The 18,492-nt window shown below is 38.3% G+C and overlaps 2 protein-coding genes across 2 annotated transcripts; both read left to right on the plus strand.

The window, feature by feature from the left end:
* The first annotated feature begins 905 nt into the window (after positions 1 to 905).
* Positions 906 to 10,454, plus strand: LOC114527777. The gene is made up of 4 exons (XM_028549466.1): positions 906 to 1,003; positions 3,540 to 4,184; positions 4,515 to 4,630; positions 5,944 to 10,454. The coding sequence occupies exons 2-4, from the start codon at positions 3,548 to 3,550 to the stop codon at positions 9,664 to 9,666; spliced, it is 4,476 nt and encodes a 1,491-aa protein (XP_028405267.1). The 5' UTR covers positions 906 to 1,003; positions 3,540 to 3,547; the 3' UTR covers positions 9,667 to 10,454.
* Positions 10,455 to 10,806: 352 nt separating this feature from the next.
* LOC114527776 lies at positions 10,807 to 18,306 on the plus strand. The gene is made up of 4 exons (XM_028549465.1): positions 10,807 to 10,927; positions 12,915 to 13,567; positions 13,719 to 13,837; positions 14,024 to 18,306. The coding sequence occupies exons 2-4, from the start codon at positions 12,940 to 12,942 to the stop codon at positions 17,837 to 17,839; spliced, it is 4,563 nt and encodes a 1,520-aa protein (XP_028405266.1). The 5' UTR covers positions 10,807 to 10,927; positions 12,915 to 12,939; the 3' UTR covers positions 17,840 to 18,306.
* Positions 18,307 to 18,492: the final 186 nt, after the last annotated feature.

Here is an 18,492-nt window from a genome sequence, read left to right on the forward strand (position 1 = left end):
CTAATATGGCGGCGAAGTTATTGAAAAATGACGAGCCAGTCCTCCAGGAATTTTAATTTAGCTCAGTGATTTATACGAGGTTGCCTGACAAGGCTGCCCTGGTTGTGGCAAAACGTAAACGTATCCTTTCTTGAATTACAACATACAGTAGTATAAAGCTCAAAATACTGGCGACAGTTGGGTTAACATATTATGCCCTATTCCATTCAACTAAAATTGCCTTCAGAACAACTTTCATCTATTTGTTATATTTACAAGTGAGTGGACTTGTCTTTTGCGAGTCGTCTGTTTCAAAGAGTATTGAAAAAAGAAATTTATCTAAGTTTATAATTCAATGAAAATTCTACAAATCTGTAAACTATGTTCATGATTTAAATTTTGAAGTGAGCATTCAATAACCTATCATTCCCTGCGCGGTCATAGCTGGCATTAGTGGCCAGAGTTGCAAAATGCATGAGTTCAACCTTCTCCGGTAGGATTTCAAGTTTTGAAAACCTTCCTCAAAATGACGTTACATCATTGAGTCAAGTGGCAACTAGCATAAAGAAATATTTGGTTTTTTGGTACATGCATGTAATCAATTAGAGTGTTCAACTTTGAACCTTCCTCACAGGCTTACAAACCTCATTCACAGCAAACCTTCCTCCGGGTGGTACCCGCAGCTTTTTTGCAACTTTGTTAGTGGCATATACCATGAATATTGAAATCTAGTGGGAAAATTGTATTCATAGCTAGGTTGTAAAATAAAAAACAGCACTAATAATTGACTAGTGGTTAGAAGTTTGCCATAAACATCAACCTTATAAAGTCTATGATGCTACGTCGGTTTGGACGATGGAAACGATCATCTCTACTCATCATGTGATGAATTCTAAGAATAGGGTAGTCAACAGTTAACCATCGTATCCGTGTTTCGTATGTTGCCATAGGCCACGCGGCAAAAAGAACAGAAGTAAAAAATTGTAATATCATGTAGAGTTTGCTTAGACCGAGAGTTCGTTTGGTAAGTAAATTGTGTTTCTTTTAGCAGCACGTTACATTGTCATAATGTCATTGTTTATTCGGATTTTAGTAAGATTGTATTTCACAATTTTCAGTATTTGATGCTGGCAGTATATTTCGATCCACTGACACCGTAAATAGCTGTGGCCGGTTTTTCGAAAGGCTTTTAGCTTAAACGGCCGATAAGTTTGAAATAGAAAATGGCAAAATTATCTATTTATTGAACAAATGAGTAAAATATTTCGTTGGCGTTGGCGCGTTGCTATCTTAATATACAAGTTGCGGTAAGATAAAAGTGCTTATAAACTTTGGAGCTAAACGCCTTTCGAATAATCGGTCCCTGGTTGATAAGTTGTAACTTATACTCTAACTTTCTTTAGGAAATAATTCCGACCTGTACTTATATCAGTGACACTAAAATTCGTATATAATATTTATGATTTAGTTACAAATAGTTACATACGCCATACGGACCGGGGGCCGGTTGTTCAAAAGCAGGTTAAATTTAACCCTGGGTTAGTGCTAAACCTGGGTTAAAATCCTTAACCCTAGGTTAGCTAAACCTGGGTTAAAACTGTGTTGTTCAAAGTTGGGTTAGCGGTAGGGTTAGTTAACCCAGGGTTAAAATATTTAACCTAAGATTAAATGTATTTTAACGACTAAGTTGGATATAAGAACGTTTTCAATTGGTCAATAAACGAGCGGCAAAACTTTACCCGACGAGGATATATTGTCAGTCGAAAGATTATATGCCGTGAGGGCAGGGTCGAAGGGACGTTGTTTTGAACCGCAATTTCCGTGCATGCAATTTTAGAAAGATTCGAAATTCGCAAATGTTGTATGATAAACAATGTCGCGATGTGAAGCAAAATTAAGCAATGCATATTATAAACAATCTATTTTGAAAATTTTAGGCATTCTTTGATTATTCAAATTCAGGAACAAACGTAGCCTTACCACTTGCTGCCAATCAAAAGAATCAAATTTTGGTATGCGAAACAAATATTTCGATTACGATCTTTCAATTTGTACGGTTGTATTCATTTATCGTGTATTGCATTGAAGCGAAGATAAATAAATCAATACATCAGCTGAAATCGAACGAAGTCAAACTTAAATAATTCTTTGCTGTCGAAATTATTCGTAAAACCTTTCAAAAGTGTTTAATTCATGACGAATTATACGTGTTTACGTGTTTCAGCTCCTTATTCATCCATTTTGAATCGAAGTTAACCCAGGATTAAAAAGTTAACCCACCTAGCTAGCAGGGTTAATTTTTTTGTCAATTTTAACCCAGGGTTAACGCTAACCGAGCTTTGTGCAACGCAAATCAACCAAGGTTTAAAATTTAACCCTGGGTTAGGCATTTTTAACCCTGGGTTACCGTTAACCGGCTTTTGAACAACCGGCCCCGGAAGTAGTTACACAACATGGGCACTGGCCACTGCGTATTGCTAGTGGAACCCAGTGGAACCCTGCCATACCTCCTCATTGAATACGATCACTCTTTTTTAGAAATTATCACTGAACATAAACACCTTGTATCTGGGGTTTTATTTTGTAGCGTTTGGAGAGAAATGTTTGGTTGTGGAGATGTTTGAACTTCATTCATTTAGCTTTCTTATCTAACTGAGGAAAGATACAAGCCCCGTCCGCACTTATCCGGATAAATTTGAAAACAGATAAATTCTTATCCGTTTTCAAAGAAATCTGCATCCACACGTTGTCGTTTCTGAACCGTTTTTGGCGTCTACACGAAAACGTGAAAACGATTTGAAAACGCTGACATCGTTTACTGGACTTCGCAATCTGAACTCCTCTGGAATAACTATTTGGTTGACAAAATTTGCCCACCAAGCACTTGTTCGACCAGGTCTATTCCAAAAACGCCGAGGTTTTGCCTGACGTCTTCGGTTGAGGCGTTTTAAGACTTGTTTTGAAGTCGGCAATGAGAGAAGCCGAATTATATTTCTGCGCTTCTTCGGATAATCTGCTTGATAATTTAGAATGGCATTAAGCTGAAAATAAGCCACAAGGCTTGAAATAAGCCCCATTAGTATCGAAACTACAGCTTGTTTGTTATTTAATTAATATGATCGGCCGAGAGCGCGTGCTGGACTGGGCTTCAAAGTTCAAACGTTACGTCATCGTTTTCAAATCGTTTTCAAATTTACCCGCGGATAAGCCGTCCTCACGTATCAGCTCAGCCGCGTTTTCAAATTTATCCACCCTGGACAGCGTTTTCAAATGCAAGGGCGGCGGAAAGGGGGGGGGGGTAGGCTGGCTAAAGCCCCCCTAATGTTTTAGATATGGGGCTAAGCTCCCTGAATATTTTAGAAAGAGCACTGCCATTATATTGCGTCTATCGTCTATAGGAAAATCAGAACTCTGAAATCAAGGAGACGTATATAGGTCGATTCCGAATTTCAACGTTCCCGAGTTGCCAGTTGTAAACCATCGCCAGCATTTATTTGTCCATTTTACTACGTTTTTATGTCAAATGAATGATATATTATATATACTGAATTCTAATTAAGGTTGAAACATGGCCACAGCTGTCGGGCATGATTTTAGGGCTTCGAGATCAAGTAAAAATGACTTTTCGGATGAAGAAAGAAGATGGCTAGTTATTGGGATATGTCTTAACAAGGTCCTGTCACCTGAACTAAGAAAAGTCATTAGTAATGAAATGCCGAAATGGTACCAGACTTTAATTAAGAAGCCAACAGAAATCAATAAACAGACTGCAGGGAAGTTCCTTAAAAGCCTGCCACCATCCGCCATAAAATTGAACTATGACAGTATTAACAACAATACTCTCCGTAAGTCTTCAAAATCGGGATCCTATGATTACGCTGTGAAAGACCCCCTTTCCCTGGCAAAATTGTTTGTAAAACCTTTCATGGCAAATTTCACTGGTTTTGACCACTCTATGGATATTTCTGCTGCGCTGTCAGTGATCTGTGAAACACAGGCATTCATTAACTCCGGCACTGCAGTTTTTGCAAAGAAGGTCAGATCGGATGTCAGGAATGAATGGGCACATTGTGATTTCACCCATTGGACCGAACCAATATTCCAAGCTGCATTAAAAGATATCGAATCCTTGGTAAAGAAATTAGGATTGACAACAGCGGATGAGAAAACCGTTCTTGATAATTTCGAGTACTGGAAAAACAATGGTAAGATGCGAAAGTGCTTCGGTAATATGTTCATCATGCATATTTTTCTTTATGTATGGGATGTATAATTAAGGACTACAGAACGATTGATTTATTGTGAACTGGTCAGATTTTTTTCTCACATGCAGTTTCAGGGAATATCCTGGTGTGTAAACATATTTTAGTAATTCATTTATCCATTTAAGTAATTTAATTTAAGCAATGCGTATAAAAAATAATACCGGCAACAGAAATACCTGAAGGGGTTTGGCTACATTTGCCCACAAATCTTGCTGAAGGATTAAGCATTATAGCAGTTACATTTTCTGGACCTTCAATTCGTATTTATAGGAGAAAAGCTATGCATTGCCAAATTTGTCGACTCTGAACTTCTTGATCTCATCCTAACTGAGGTTGGAGATATTCAGAAATCTGTCACACTGATCAATGATGATTCAGAGGAAAAGGTACAGACATAAATTTTAAACAGAGCATAACATAATTATTCATAGTTAAGGGAAAAGGACGTCAAATTAGGAAGGTCCTAAAGCTAGGGTGCGAATGCTATATTTTTAGGGATTTAGGAATGACAATTGAGAAACGGACTTTGTCCGAAACGAACAAAGATATTATTTAAATTAGGGAGACAACGTTCTCAAGACCCTACCCAATGAGCAACCAAGTGAGCGATGTTGGGGCGCTCTGGAACGCTGGAGATGCCTTTTAGTGAAGTTATGTGATATCAATCCAGTAACATACATGTGGAGGGGTGTTTCTCTTCCGCTCTCGTAGGATTAAAACCCGTCATTTAGAAATCTGATTAAAGCCAACCTTTTAAATGGACCCCTCCTCTCTCTTATAAACCCTTTTTAAGAAGAACATTATAAAGCCACCCCCCCCCCCCTTTATCAAAGGCACGTATTTTATGGATAGATTTTTTATACGTTTTGTATTAACTTTCCTTAAAAACTTGCTGTTGTCTTTGTGTTTACTTTTATATAATACTACCACAGGCAGCCCGGTCACTGCTGTTACGTCATGATATTATATATGTATATAATTACAATAAGGCTGGCAACTCTCTCGCAAAAAAATATAATACATACATTAATACCATCGCTTAAAACAAAAATACTACGCTAGTTTCTTAAAAAAAAACTACATACAAAACACCTTGGATACATTGAGTATATTTATCTGTCGTTTTTAGACTTGAAAAAAACTCTAAAATGCTCAAATTTTGCGAATTAAAAGTGTATTTTCGTTGAAATTTTGCGAAACAGAGGCGGGATGCAATTTACTCGACAAACGTCATCATCGGAAAAATTGTCGGCAAATTTCTGATTGGCTGTGGCAAGTCCGGAAAATTACGATGGTCAACTCAATGAAGAAAAAAGATCTTCGTTATTTTAGCGTTAGAAACTAGCGTAGTATTTTTGTTTTAAGCGATGGTATTAATGTATGTATTATATTTTTTTGGAGAGAGTTGCCAGCCTTATTGTAATTATATACATATATAATATCATGACGTAACAGCAGTGACCGGGCTGCCTGTGATACTACTTGAGAACGTTAGTTATGCTTACGCCTTACATCCTGTGGAAAAAGTCAAGCTTACCTTTCAATCAGGTCCCGAACCCCACTATTTATTTTAAACCATGATATATGATGTACATCATCATCTGTTGTCGGTGAAAGTAGAAATGGACTAAGGTTTTTCATTAATAAGCTTTAAATACAATAGTAGCTACTAAACTAAGCATGTCACATGTTATTACAGGAAAGGCTGTTGCGTTGTCTCCAGAATTTGCAAACATCGTTGAGTAAGGAGATACATGACTTAAGAGAGAAGGTTTGTCGTCTTGAGTTGGAGCAGTTGAAATTACATAATCAATACGTTAGCACCGTCGAAGATGTTGAGATCATCAAAAATGAGGTTGCTAGGATGACCACAATCGATAATGAAATCCCGTATGTATTCAACGCTCCCAAGCAGAATCCTTGGTTCGTTGGTCGTTTAGCTGAAATAGAAGCCTTGGCAAATCTGTTAAAATTAAACGAAGAAACTGGTCGTAAACCTGGAGTAAGCACTGCAGCTGTATGTGGTTTGGGTGGAGTCGGCAAAACAAGTTTGGCCACAGAGTATGCACAACATAAAAAGGATTTCTACGCAGGTGGTGTTTATTGGTTTTCTGCTGAAAACGACACTGCATTTGAAGACAGTGTCTCCGATATTGCTACGCTTTTGGGGACACATAGAGGTACTTTCAAACAAACACTTTCGGCTACATTGGCAGTCATATCTCGAAATAGAAAGCCGTGGTTAATTGTTATTGATAACATGGACGAGTTAAATCTTTCGGCTAATATCGTGAAACTAGTATCTGGGCGTTGGCAACAAAGTGCGTCCGGTCATACTTTAATGACCACGAGGAGAGAGCCCGCAAATTTAGCAAATATTCGAAATTTTGACGAACGATGTTGCCTGAGTCTTAAATGTTTTGATATTGAAAAAGGAAAGGAGTTCATTTTTCGCAGAATTGGGATCGTCCAGAAAGATGAAGTGGTTGTTATTGCTGAGAAATTAGTCCAGGAGCTTGGTGGTTTACCCTTAGCTCTCGAACAAGCTGGAGCTTACATCAAATCGCTACCTTGTACATTATCTCAATACCTAGAACAATATAATTCTCAGCGCCTCCGTCTTCTCAACCGAAAAGAGGCAGCGCCTATCTCAGAGTACGATAACCCTGAGAGACTGGCTGTTCGTACGACCTGGCATCTCAATTTTCAGCACATAGAAAAAGATGTTGATGTTGGAAAGCCTGCAATTCGATTTCTCCATGCGTCTGCATTTTTGAATCCTAATGAGATTGAAAGAGATATTATAAACGTTGGGGATCCACCAGTAGATGACGAAGAGTTTAAGGAGTTCGTAAAAACTACCTTGGGACGTCAGGAAATCTTGAAACTCTTGACTGATTTTTCACTTTTCAAGGAAACTCCATCCGCCAACCTTACTGTCCACCACCTAGTGCAGGAAGTCATACAGGATAATCTTAATCGTGATCCAAAAGAGAAAACTCAAAGCCTGATTGATGCCACACGTATGTTGCATTATGCTATACAGAATTGTTCTTCTCCTAACGAGCTTCTTTTAAGTCCAAAGGATGAGCGACCGTCCATTGTCTCCAGGGATCAGTCGCGGTTCTATAAATGGAATAAACTGTGTTTACACAGTTACGAAATTGTCAAACACCTAAAGAGAATCGTCAAGCAGACCGATTACGATGTCACGAAAATATTTCAACCCGAAACCGCTAAAATCGTGTATGAATGTGCTATTCATTTGAGTTCTAACTTAAAACACGATGAAGCAAGAAAAGTGGCCAATTTTGCAAATGATATATTCAATTCAAGCAGCCAAAGTATGTCTGCAAGTTCTTTTTTCCCCCATGTTATCCCTTTACCAGAATTAGTTCGTAGGCACATACAATACTCATGCAACAAGCCAGCGACCAACAGAGACGAGGAATCTAGGGATGATGTGGAGATGCCAATTAATTCGGTCACCACTGAAGAGTTGGAAGAAATGCGAATGAAAGGAAATGATATGTATCGAAGGGGCAGTTACGACGATGCATTGAAAATGTACTCACACGCCATTGACAAATCAAAGAATACAACTTTCTTTGATCCTAGGCTGTTAAGTAACCGAGCCTCGGTATACCTTAAGCTTGGACATTACGAAAAAGCCCTGGAAGATGCAGAAGAGTACATAATACAACGCCCAAAATGTTGGAAAGGTTATGCGAGAAAAGCGTTGGCCCTTGCCGAGCTTAATGATACGCAGGCTGCTCAAATCGCAGCTTCATTGGCATATTTTTACGAGAGGAATATTTTCCGTGATTACGAACCTTTCAAAATGAAATTTGGTGATTCCCTTGAAAAGCTTCTGTTTGTGTGTGGTGATATATCAGAATTGTTGCAAGCCTTGTGTTTGGGGGTACCGATTTTGAAGCGCATGCGAGATATGTCGGCAAACAATTTACAAGTTTTCCCAGTTATCATTCTAGAGAGCAGAGATTACATTGTTTCCTTAGAAACGATTGGTAATTTTAACCCACACCTCTCGCTAACGTGCATTCTTGTAGGTAGTGGTGAAAGTTCGATAACGTTTGGTGATAACGTCGAGGTAGAATTCGTCGAGTTTTTTATAGCTTACCGGGTTGACTTTCATTCTGGTTTAACGGATTGTCATTTTATGCCTGACTCAGTCGTAAAACTCATTCATTGTTCCTTCGAAAGTTCCAACCATGTTTCCACTTCTGTTTGCTGCAAAGGTAAATTGAAGGTCGAACATTGTAAGTTTTATAATTGCACCCAGGGTGGATTGCTGGTTTTTGGTGACGCGGAAGTAGAGAATTCTGAGTTTTTTGGTAATGGAGTGGCGTTGGAAGTACGGGAAGGTGGTCGTTTGCTTGTAGGAAAAAGTAAAATGTACGGTAATAGAAGACAAGGGTTGGTCATTGGTCCATGGGCAAAGAGATGTGTTGTGGAAGACTGTGATCTTTATGACAACGTTTTAGGAGGTATTCTCGCTGTTGACTGCGAATCTGATATTATAATGTCAAGAAATCGTATTTATGATAACGGCGAGCCGGGAGTATCTGTGATTGGGAAGTCAAACGTGTCTATATTGGAAAACGAGATTTTTAAGAACAGTGACTGGGGAATACATATTAATACATTCAGCCGGGCTGTCGTGAAGAATAATAAAATCTATAATAATCAGGACGGTGGTATTGGTGTGGATGTCGTCGAATCAACCGAGGTATCTGTCATTGAATACAATGACATTTTCTGTAATTCCGGACCTGGAATTCACGAGCAAAGATCATCGACGAAATGCAGGGGGAATAAGCTACACGACAACAAAAAAGAGAGAAATCAATCAACAGCACAAAGTGAAGCCAAGCTATGCTACTATTGCAGAAAGTCGGGAGAAGATTTGAAGAAATGCACCAAATGTTTTACCGCTCAATACTGTGGAAAACAGTGCCAGAAAAGTGACTGGAACAAACACAAGCATGTATGCCACCGTCTCTTGTCTGAAGGAAGTATCGTCTTAAACTATGTTGAAGAACCAATAATGACATACTATAATCCTAATAAACAGAACACTATACATCAACGAGCACCAGGCCTTCTACCCGTTGGCCCACAATTCTGTTCACCGCCAAATGAAGCAAAAAGATTCATTGCTAAAGTATCTGCCGGCCTGAACGACACAGATGGAACTAAATTAGTTAGATTATACGATCGTAGTCTTACGATAGATGGGATTTTGGCTGATGCTGATCAAATTTACACCCTAGTGAAGCAATCTGGCTCCGTGGGTCAACTGTACAACACGTGGAAAAAACTGTTTATGTGGGTTAAAGGCCCCGAAAATGGTAAACTTCGAATTTTTATTAATGAATTTCCTTCTTATCAAGAATGGTAATCATTGTGCAATTCTTTAGACCTAATTAGTCATCATTCTAAGACTACGTTCACACGGTACCAGATTCGCTCGTCACGACATCTTCGTTTGCCAATATAAAGCAACGATTATTAGCAAATACTTTTTAATTTGATAGATTTGGTATTTATTCAGATCTCTCACATTAAAGATCTCCACTGTCTTTTATTAACTTCGCAATTTAACCTGTTCCGATGGCAATCCGGTACCGTGTGAACGGGGCCATAAAATTTCTACAAAAGAAACTGATTATGAATTTGTGCTAATAATGTTAAGCCTTAAGGGCTGTTTAAATACTCCCTTTGCTATAGACATGTGTGGATATTAAAAACACGGCTATATGACAATGCTTTACTACCATGCAGGATAATTTTTTTATATATCAGTACCTGTAAAATCTCATGTAATTGGGGTCTTATGACCCTCCGTAAATATATAGCATTGTGAAAAACAAGACGACGATGGATTGAAAGTCATTGGCTCTAAATTCAAATTGTGTAAGATTGTTTGTAGTTTAGCCGGGGATACCGTTAGAATTCTATTTTCTGGTTAGTTCTATGAATAAGCTCATAATTTAAAAACGATTAATGAATTGAAAAGAATTTAAAGTCACCTTTGACAATTACTTCATGCAGTACAGTTTTTGAAAAGGAAATGAGATAATATATACATGTCATGTTGTAGTGTTATAGTTTTGAATAGTAATTCTGGAAAAAATTGTAATTTGTAATAAGTTTAATAATTATAAATATCGTAATTCTTGTGCGAAAGAATGTTGTTATTTAGGATGGTGAAACGGGTTGATTAATTAAAACATGATGTCTGGATCGTATTATAATTGGAAGGCCCTTAGCAAGCACACCTGGCTTCGCGCGCCAATTTTGAGAGATATATACCCCCTCCAAATACATCTACTCGATAGTACAATTGTATATACAAAGACAGTGAGTAGATTTGTCTTCACTATACGTTTTTGTGCAATTTTCTCTCACGAGTGATCGCATTTAATAATTTACCAGGTTATTTTATAATTTTTGGTCTAAAAAAGGTTGCAACCTCGGTTTGGCAGATGGAAACCAGTATAGCCACCTCTCTGACGTAGGTGAGTTTTCTGATCGAATTACAGGAATGGGGAATGGTTATTGATCATATGTAAAAGAGCAATTCTTCACAAGTAACAGCTGCCATGAACAAGTGTCAGTGGAAATAAAAATAAACTTGAAACAGATATTTTACTTATTAGGTAAGGTGTGTTAATACATTGGCTATTAAATAACCATGTCTAACAGTGTCACGCGTTCATTTACGCCTATGATTTACGGCAGATACATTATGTCTATGATATAGGTTATAGTACAGCTGCATATATTGGAATAATGTACACAGTTTAGAAGCTGTACTTTCAATTATAAAAATGATGCAACTTTATATAATTCTACCACTAGCGAAAGAGCCCCAAAGGATGCTCATTGAGGCATAAGGAATAAAAAATAGCGACGTTTTTGGCTTTTTGTTTCACATACGCAGACCGGAAGTATTGTTACACAATACTCAATAACATAAAAACCTTAAAATAATTTTCGCTCATTTGCCAAAATAAAAGACATTATTCCGTCTACTCCGATATCTTTGAAACTCTAAGATTATCAAAAACAGGGGTGCACATCAAGAAAATATCTAGAAGGGAGTCTTGAGCTCTGGAGTCGACGTTTGTAATGTCTGTATATATGTGTCTTATGTAGCTACACTAATTAACATAAATTATTATGCATATATAATTTAATTACCACATTTCCCCTCGGCTTGGTTATTTTTATTATTAATATTATTTTCCTCTCGCGACCTTAACGCCTAGCAGGCGTCTTGTCTTTAGATAAAATAGTATCGTAAATGTGATGTTTTGCAGTTTTTCACAGAATAAAACAAATCTAAAGTATATAATGTCCTTTTTAATACAGTTTTAAGATACAGTAAATGTACTGAAACTCTCAGGTGACCTATTCACACTCTATATTAAAGTTTAAACCAAGGGCCGGTTGTATAAAACTCTTAACCACATTTCGCATAATTAAATCCTATGATTAACTTAGAAATACACAACTCTGATTTGCCAATTTTGTCACAAACTACAGTTAAAAGTTAACTAGCCTTCCAAAGATGAAATTTTATCGTTTTTCAACCCTTTTTAAACAGTTGAAAAAATCACTATCCGGTGGATAGCGCTATCGTACAACCGGCTCCTGGTCCCAAGTCTCTACATGCCTTTAGTGTTCACTGTCCTTACTCTACTGCATGCCATCGTCTTATCGCCTGACTTTGTGCACCCCTGTGGGCCAAAGAAATTAGTGGCCACTTCCTCCATAACTGCATGCATCAGGGAGTGGTGTCATCTTCAGTGGTAATCTTAAAGTCATGGGCCACGAACTGTTGTCTCATGCCATCCTTTGAATTCACACTCTGTTTCTCATGTAATTTTTGGTTTTTGTCATACCTTGATGGCCTTCATGCACAGCATCCACAATCTTCTTCTGCAAACTACTGGGTACGACCAATCTTTCAGCACTTCATACCAATACATCTGCTATTGATAGCTTGAGGAATACATATGCGCGATATGGTTGGACGTCTTGTTCCTATACCCAACGACTGTTTCATAGCTTTAATAACTTTTAATATTCCCTCAATGCATCAAATCCACTTTGATACACAGAAGTCCACATGTACTCTTTGTCAAACAGAGAATCCCTCAACTTTGCGGTTCTTTCCGAAAATCTAGGCATCTTCCTCTAGAAAAACTACGCATGAAATGTGGAATAAAATAGCTATCTAAAATCGACAGAAACACTTCTCGACGTTTCGACGTAAGCCTAATGGCCTTTGTCAAGAGAGTTGGTATCGTTTAGTTCGTCTTATGCTAACTCACCCCGCGAAAACTCTAAGGTCGAAAATTTTTCTTCCTATTTTAGGCAGTTATTACATCACATTTAATGTGAAGATTTTCATATTATTGGACTTTTTCACTGGAGATCTGTTTCATATCATCCTGCGTGAATTGTTCTGAGAGTTTAGGGAGCTATTAAATATCTGTTTGTAGATAACACCCTAATTTTATCACCATGCATGCAAAACTACATTTCCGCTCGTATTGAGCTTTTGTTTGCATTAAAGTATGGAAGCAGAACTGCGTGCATGTAGATACAAACTGTGTATTTTTGATTATTAAACTATAGGTAAATATTCTGTCAAGATAAAAGCATGGCTTCAGCTGTTGTACCTGGTTCAGGCCCTTCACCGTCAAGCAGGAGCATATCTGATGAAGAAAAACGATGGATGGTGACTGGTATATGTCTACATAAGATTTTGACACCTGCTTTAAGAAATGTCCTGCGTAATGAAATGCCTAAATGGTACCAAAGTTTGATTAAACCTCCGACTGAAATAAGCAAACAGACTCCACGAATGTTTGTTAAAAAGCTGCCGCCATCTACGATTCAGTTAAACTATGACAGTATCAACAACAACATTATCCATAAGTCTACAAAGTCTTACGATTACGCTGTGAAAGATCCTTTGTCCTTATCAAAATTGTTCATGAAACCATTCATGGCATGTTTTGCCGGTTTTGATCACACTATGGATACGTCAGCTGTTCTATCGGTGATGTGCGAGGCACAGCCATTCATAACCACCGGTGCTGCAGCTCTTGCGAAGAAAGTCAAATCCGACATCAGAAATGAATGGGCACATTGCAACTTTTCACACTGGTCACAGCTAAATTTCCAAACTGCAATACAAGACATGGAATTACTAGTTAAAAAAGCTGGATTGACACCAGTTGAAGAACAACTTGTCCTTGACGATTTGAATGTTTGGATGAAAAATGGTATGTATCATAATATATTAATTTTTATTTTAGAAGCATTTGTAAACAGAAAAAGGCTTCGTCATTTAAATTCACGAAAAATCACCTAGTATACAGAACCAAAAGCTAAGATTATATGCGATCTAATATTCTGACTGTTCTATTGTTATAGGAAAGGAGCTATGCTTAGGGAAACCAGTCGATGAGGACCTACTAAAAATTGCCCAAAAAGAAGTTGCCCAACTTGAAGATTTATATAAAAAGCTAAATGAAGCTGTAGCTGAAAACAGGGTATGAATTTTAGAAACCGTCCTTGAGATACACTGCACCCCATAACCCTTGCTACTCTCAGCCGTAACAAATCCCACCCAACAACCATGGTTTATACTGACTGCCACCAATGCTAATACTAAGTTCAACTTGTTAACCTTAATTAATTAATTATTACTATATTAATTACTTTAATGATTTTGTCAGGAGTCTGTGCTGGAACACCTTGCTACCGCCAATTCAAGCTTGAAAGAAGAAATCACCAGTTTAAAAGAAAGCCAAGCCAAAACTGAGTTACACGTACAGGAGTTACGTGCCAGTCAAAATGACCTTCTCAGCCGGTATGTTTCCAACAGTAAACAGATTGAAACACTGCGTAGTGAATTCTTCTTCCGTTGTGAAAGAGAGGATGTTTATGTTTTTCACGCCCCGGATACATTTTCTTGGTTTACCGGTCGAAAAATGGAAATAAAAAAGATTGAAGACATTCTCATGGATGGGCAATCGAAGCAGTCGTCAGCGAGAAAAGCGGCAATTTGTGGGTTAGGAGGTAGTGGTAAAACGTGTCTAGCTGTGCAGTACGCCCATCGTATGAAAAATCATTACCAAGGTGGCGTCTTCTGGTTTTCTGGGAGAGACGAAAAGCAATTGGAAAATTCTGTTAATGACTTGGCACTGACCATCGGAACTTTTGTGTCTAACTCGTTTGATGTAACGCTATCCCAAACTCTGGCTCGTATATCTCGCATCCAGAAAGCATGGTTGCTAATCATTGACGACATGGACGAGTTACGGCTGTCCCCGAACGTGCGCAAGCTATTGTCTGGTTCTTGGCAAAAGAACACCATTGGCCATATCATTGTCACGACGAGAAGAAAACCAAGTACTTTGGTTCAAGATGTACCATTACAGGAGATAACAGAAACTTCCTGCCTGCAGCTGCAATGTTTCGATGGTGATGACTCAAAAGAGTTTCTGTTTATTAGAACTGGTATTCCACGCAATGAAGAAAGTGAGACTGCTGCATACAGGCTTTTTGAAGAACTTGGTGGCTTACCACTCGCCCTTGAACAAGCAGCTGCATACATCAAGTCCTTGGGTTGTGCTTTCTCATCCTACGTCGAAATCTACGAAGCGAAGCGCCTTGCTTTATTAAATGAACAGTCTACAAATCCTGTGTCGGAATATGTCTCTGAGGAACGACTTGCTGTCCGAACGACATGGCTTCTTAATATTGAGTATATAAACCAGAGTAGTGAAGGAAAAAACGCAATACGATTTTTAAACGCTTGCATATTCTTCGATTCCAATGAAATTCAGCATGATTTGATCAACGTTGGTGAGCCACCTGTGGTAGACGAGCAATTTCGTGTTTCTGTGGGGACATCTTTGGGAAGGCACCAAATTATTAAATTGCTAACGGATTTCTCACTTTTTAAGCAATTCAAAAGTGGGTGCCTTCAAGTCCATCGTTTGGTACTGGATGTTATCAAAGAAGGCCTTACTTCTGCAGAACAAGATGAAAGTTTTATTGATGCCGTTCGATTGTTGCACTATGCCTTTTCCAAATCTTTATCTCCGGACCAGCTTCTGTTGAGTGTAACCAAGAGAGAAACGGGTGCACTCGACCGCACCAATCCATCACTGTTCTACATGTGGAGGACACTTTGTATGCATGCTGGAGAAATTGAAAAGAATCTGAAAAGATTTCTTGTTGACAGATGCAACGGAGTAGGAGAGACAGTGTTTTCCGAAGAGGCGGCTCGAATCGTTTACCAATCCGCCCTTTATTTGAGTGCATTCTGCAGGCATGAAGACGCTATGCAGGCTATGAAATTTGCGCAAAAAATTCTGGGTTGGGTTTCACAAGATAACAGCGAGATGTTGTCAGCCAAAATTAATGGTGTATTCCCTCATGTATTGCCACTACCTGAATTCATTCGAAGGCACGTTCAGTATTGTTCCAAAGCTCCGAATCTCTCTCCATGTAATGCTAAGCATGATGCGAATTCGTCTACTGAAGTAGATACTGAAGTTCAAAAGTTGCGTAAGGAAGGAAATAGATTGTTTCTGGAAGGTCGTTTTGAAGAGGCTGTCGAGGTGTACTCTGGTGTCATTAATGGTAATGATAAGCCAGAGTTGTTTGATCCAAGTTTTTTCTCTAACCGAGCTTCTGCTTACCTTAGGCTTAAACTTTGGAAAGAAGCTCTGCAAGATGCAAAAGCTTATATATCCCATCGCCCAAAATGCTGGAAGGGTTATGCCAGAAAAGCTTTAGCTTTGCATGGTTTAGATGATTTGGCAGGTGCAGAATTAGCTGCCGCTCAAGCATATAACCTGTGTCGGGACGTTTTCAGTAAAGAAGGTCCTTTCAAAAAATTTTCCTATTTGCAAAATTGTGCTAAATTTTGTAATTCTGATTCTGAGCTCTTAGATTCTCTGCAGACGTCAGTTGTTGGCAAGAGTTTGATATTTCTTTCCCCAGGAACATATAATATCACAAAAGATGTTTTTTTAATGAACTTTATTATAGTTGGTTGTGCTAACCAAAGTGGCCTAAATGAAGACCAAGACTCGAGAATACGAATCAATTTTAAGGATAGTTCAAAATTGTTTGTCTTCGAGCAATGCGGTTTGGCTGATCTCAGCTTTCTATTCAACCAGGGCAACACCCTTACACAACCTACTTCCATCACAGTGCTTTATAATTGTAGCTTCTCATCGCGCAATGTGAAAATGCCGTCATTACAAATATCAGGAGTAGCGAAGGTAGAAAAATGCGAATTCAACAACTCTGCTGCAGGAGGGTTACTTTGTGTTGGAGTATCAGACATTGAAAACTGCACGTTTTCGTATAATGGAAAGGCTGGGCTGGAGGTACGAGAAGGTGGAACCATGACAGCTAGGAATGCATATTCATACAACAATAGGCAAGGAGTACTGGTAGGGCCTAGGGCCAAACAGTGCGTTGTTGTAGGCAGCCAGCTTAATTGTAATGTAGGGGAAGGCATTTTTATCACTTGTTGTAATGATGCTGAAATTCGACTTAGCAATAATTCCATCTTCCATAACGACCACTTTGGAATATCTGTTTGGGATTCTTCGGCGAAAATTGAAGAAAATCGCATCTTCGAGAACAATTGGTGGGGTTTGTGGCTTCAGAGTAATTCGCAATGTCACATTTCAAAAAACGAGGTTTCCCATAACAAACTTGGCGGTATTCGTGTTGGAAAGCGTCCCAGTGGTTACTCGCCGTCAGTTGTTCAGTTCAATACTATTAGTAATAATGGTGGACCTGGTCTGATTGAAAACGTGAATGACTTTGAAGTGAATTCCTTCAGTTTTGGGAAACAAATTTTCCCAGTAGACAGTGTTAACCCATTGCAATGTAACAATCCAGCCATACCTTTAGAGCTTCAAGATACATTGGTATCTGCTCAATGTCTTGGAAATAATCTGCAAGATAATGAGCAGGAAAGGATTTTTGCAAACAATTTAACAAAGGTCAGAAGATTTTGCTCCTATTGCCGTAAAGAAAATGAAAGTCTACAAAAATGCACGAAATGCTACACTGCTGAATATTGTGGAAGAGCGTGTCAAAAAGAGCACTGGAAACGACATAAAATAGTGTGCAATAGCTTACTGAAACAATCTAGCGTTTTACTCACTTCAGCTAAGCCTTATTTAGAAAACACCAGCACAAACTTTCATCATCATGGTCTTCAAGAGGTCGGTCCGAGATACAGTAAACCACCGCCTGAGGACGGCAAAAGGTTCGTTGTTAAAGTGCAGGAGGGTTATAATCCGTTTGATTTTACGTCCGTATCGCTTGTTATGTACGATCGTAGCCTGGTAGTTAACAAGCAGTTTTATTCAGCTCATATTGATAATATAGTGCGAGATTTGGGTGCTATTTGCGCGAAGAAATACGTTGAAAAGAAGTTGTTTATGTGGGCTTCTTTCACCAAGGAGAAAATTATTCGTCTATTTACCAATGACTTTCCTCCTTACGCTCAATGGTAACAATGTTATCTTTTCTTGGAACATTTGTCATTTACAAACGACATTGAAAGCCCTAAAAATCTAAACGAACTCCGGGAACCTTTTTGAGAGCATAACGAGCTTATTAACGAGGGCATAAGTTATTCATTTTAGCGTAGTATTGACATTGTATGAAGCAGCAATTCGATTTATGAGTAAAAAGTTTTTTGGAAGAATTTGTGGATTCAACAGACGTTATTAAGGGATTTGATATTAAAAATAGATTAATAGAACTATGATATGGTAGAAATTGTTGTTAAAAAAAAGTTAGGTTGGGTTTTATAGAGTCGCTTAACTGCATGTTGCATAATTAAAGAATTCTTTATATTCTTGCTTGCGTTCGTAGCTACGTTTTATTTTTGTATCCTTTGTTCGTTGTTTAAATATATATCTTCTGTAAAATTGAAAGGTTTTCAGTTTTCTTAGTCTGGGTCTGGCTTTGCTTTTACGCACAAATACAGCACCGGCTCGAAAATGATCAAAATGAAGTTTTCAAGCATGAATATAGTTTTCGTGTCTCCAAAACTGACATCTTTCGTCAAATGAATTCATACGTCCGACGCTATTATAGTGAATAATTAAATTTGTCATGCTTTGAAACAGAGCCAGAGGGAAACTGAAAAAATATAGTATAT

Source organism: Dendronephthya gigantea, unplaced genomic scaffold, assembly GCF_004324835.1.
Source record: "Dendronephthya gigantea isolate DGI-Jeju-01 unplaced genomic scaffold, DenGig_1.0 000047F, whole genome shotgun sequence".
In the NCBI taxonomy this organism is placed as follows: Eukaryota; Metazoa; Cnidaria; class Anthozoa; order Malacalcyonacea; family Nephtheidae; genus Dendronephthya; species Dendronephthya gigantea.

Bases quoted from the DNA above. Each gene is read 5' to 3' on its own strand.
- LOC114527776 (XM_028549465.1), top strand. From the start codon at position 12,940: ATGGCTTCAGCTGTTGTACCTGGTTCAGGCCCTTCACCGTCAAGCAGG. The intron at 13,568-13,718 runs GTATGTATCATA...CTATTGTTATAG, and splicing joins GAATGTTTGGATGAAAAATG to GAAAGGAGCTATGCTTAGGG. The intron at 13,838-14,023 runs GTATGAATTTTA...TGATTTTGTCAG, and splicing joins AAGCTGTAGCTGAAAACAGG to GAGTCTGTGCTGGAACACCT.
- LOC114527777 (XM_028549466.1), top strand. From the start codon at position 3,548: ATGGCCACAGCTGTCGGGCATGATTTTAGGGCTTCGAGATCAAGTAAA. The intron at 4,185-4,514 runs GTAAGATGCGAA...TCGTATTTATAG, and splicing joins CGAGTACTGGAAAAACAATG to GAGAAAAGCTATGCATTGCC. The intron at 4,631-5,943 runs GTACAGACATAA...ATGTTATTACAG, and splicing joins ATGATGATTCAGAGGAAAAG to GAAAGGCTGTTGCGTTGTCT.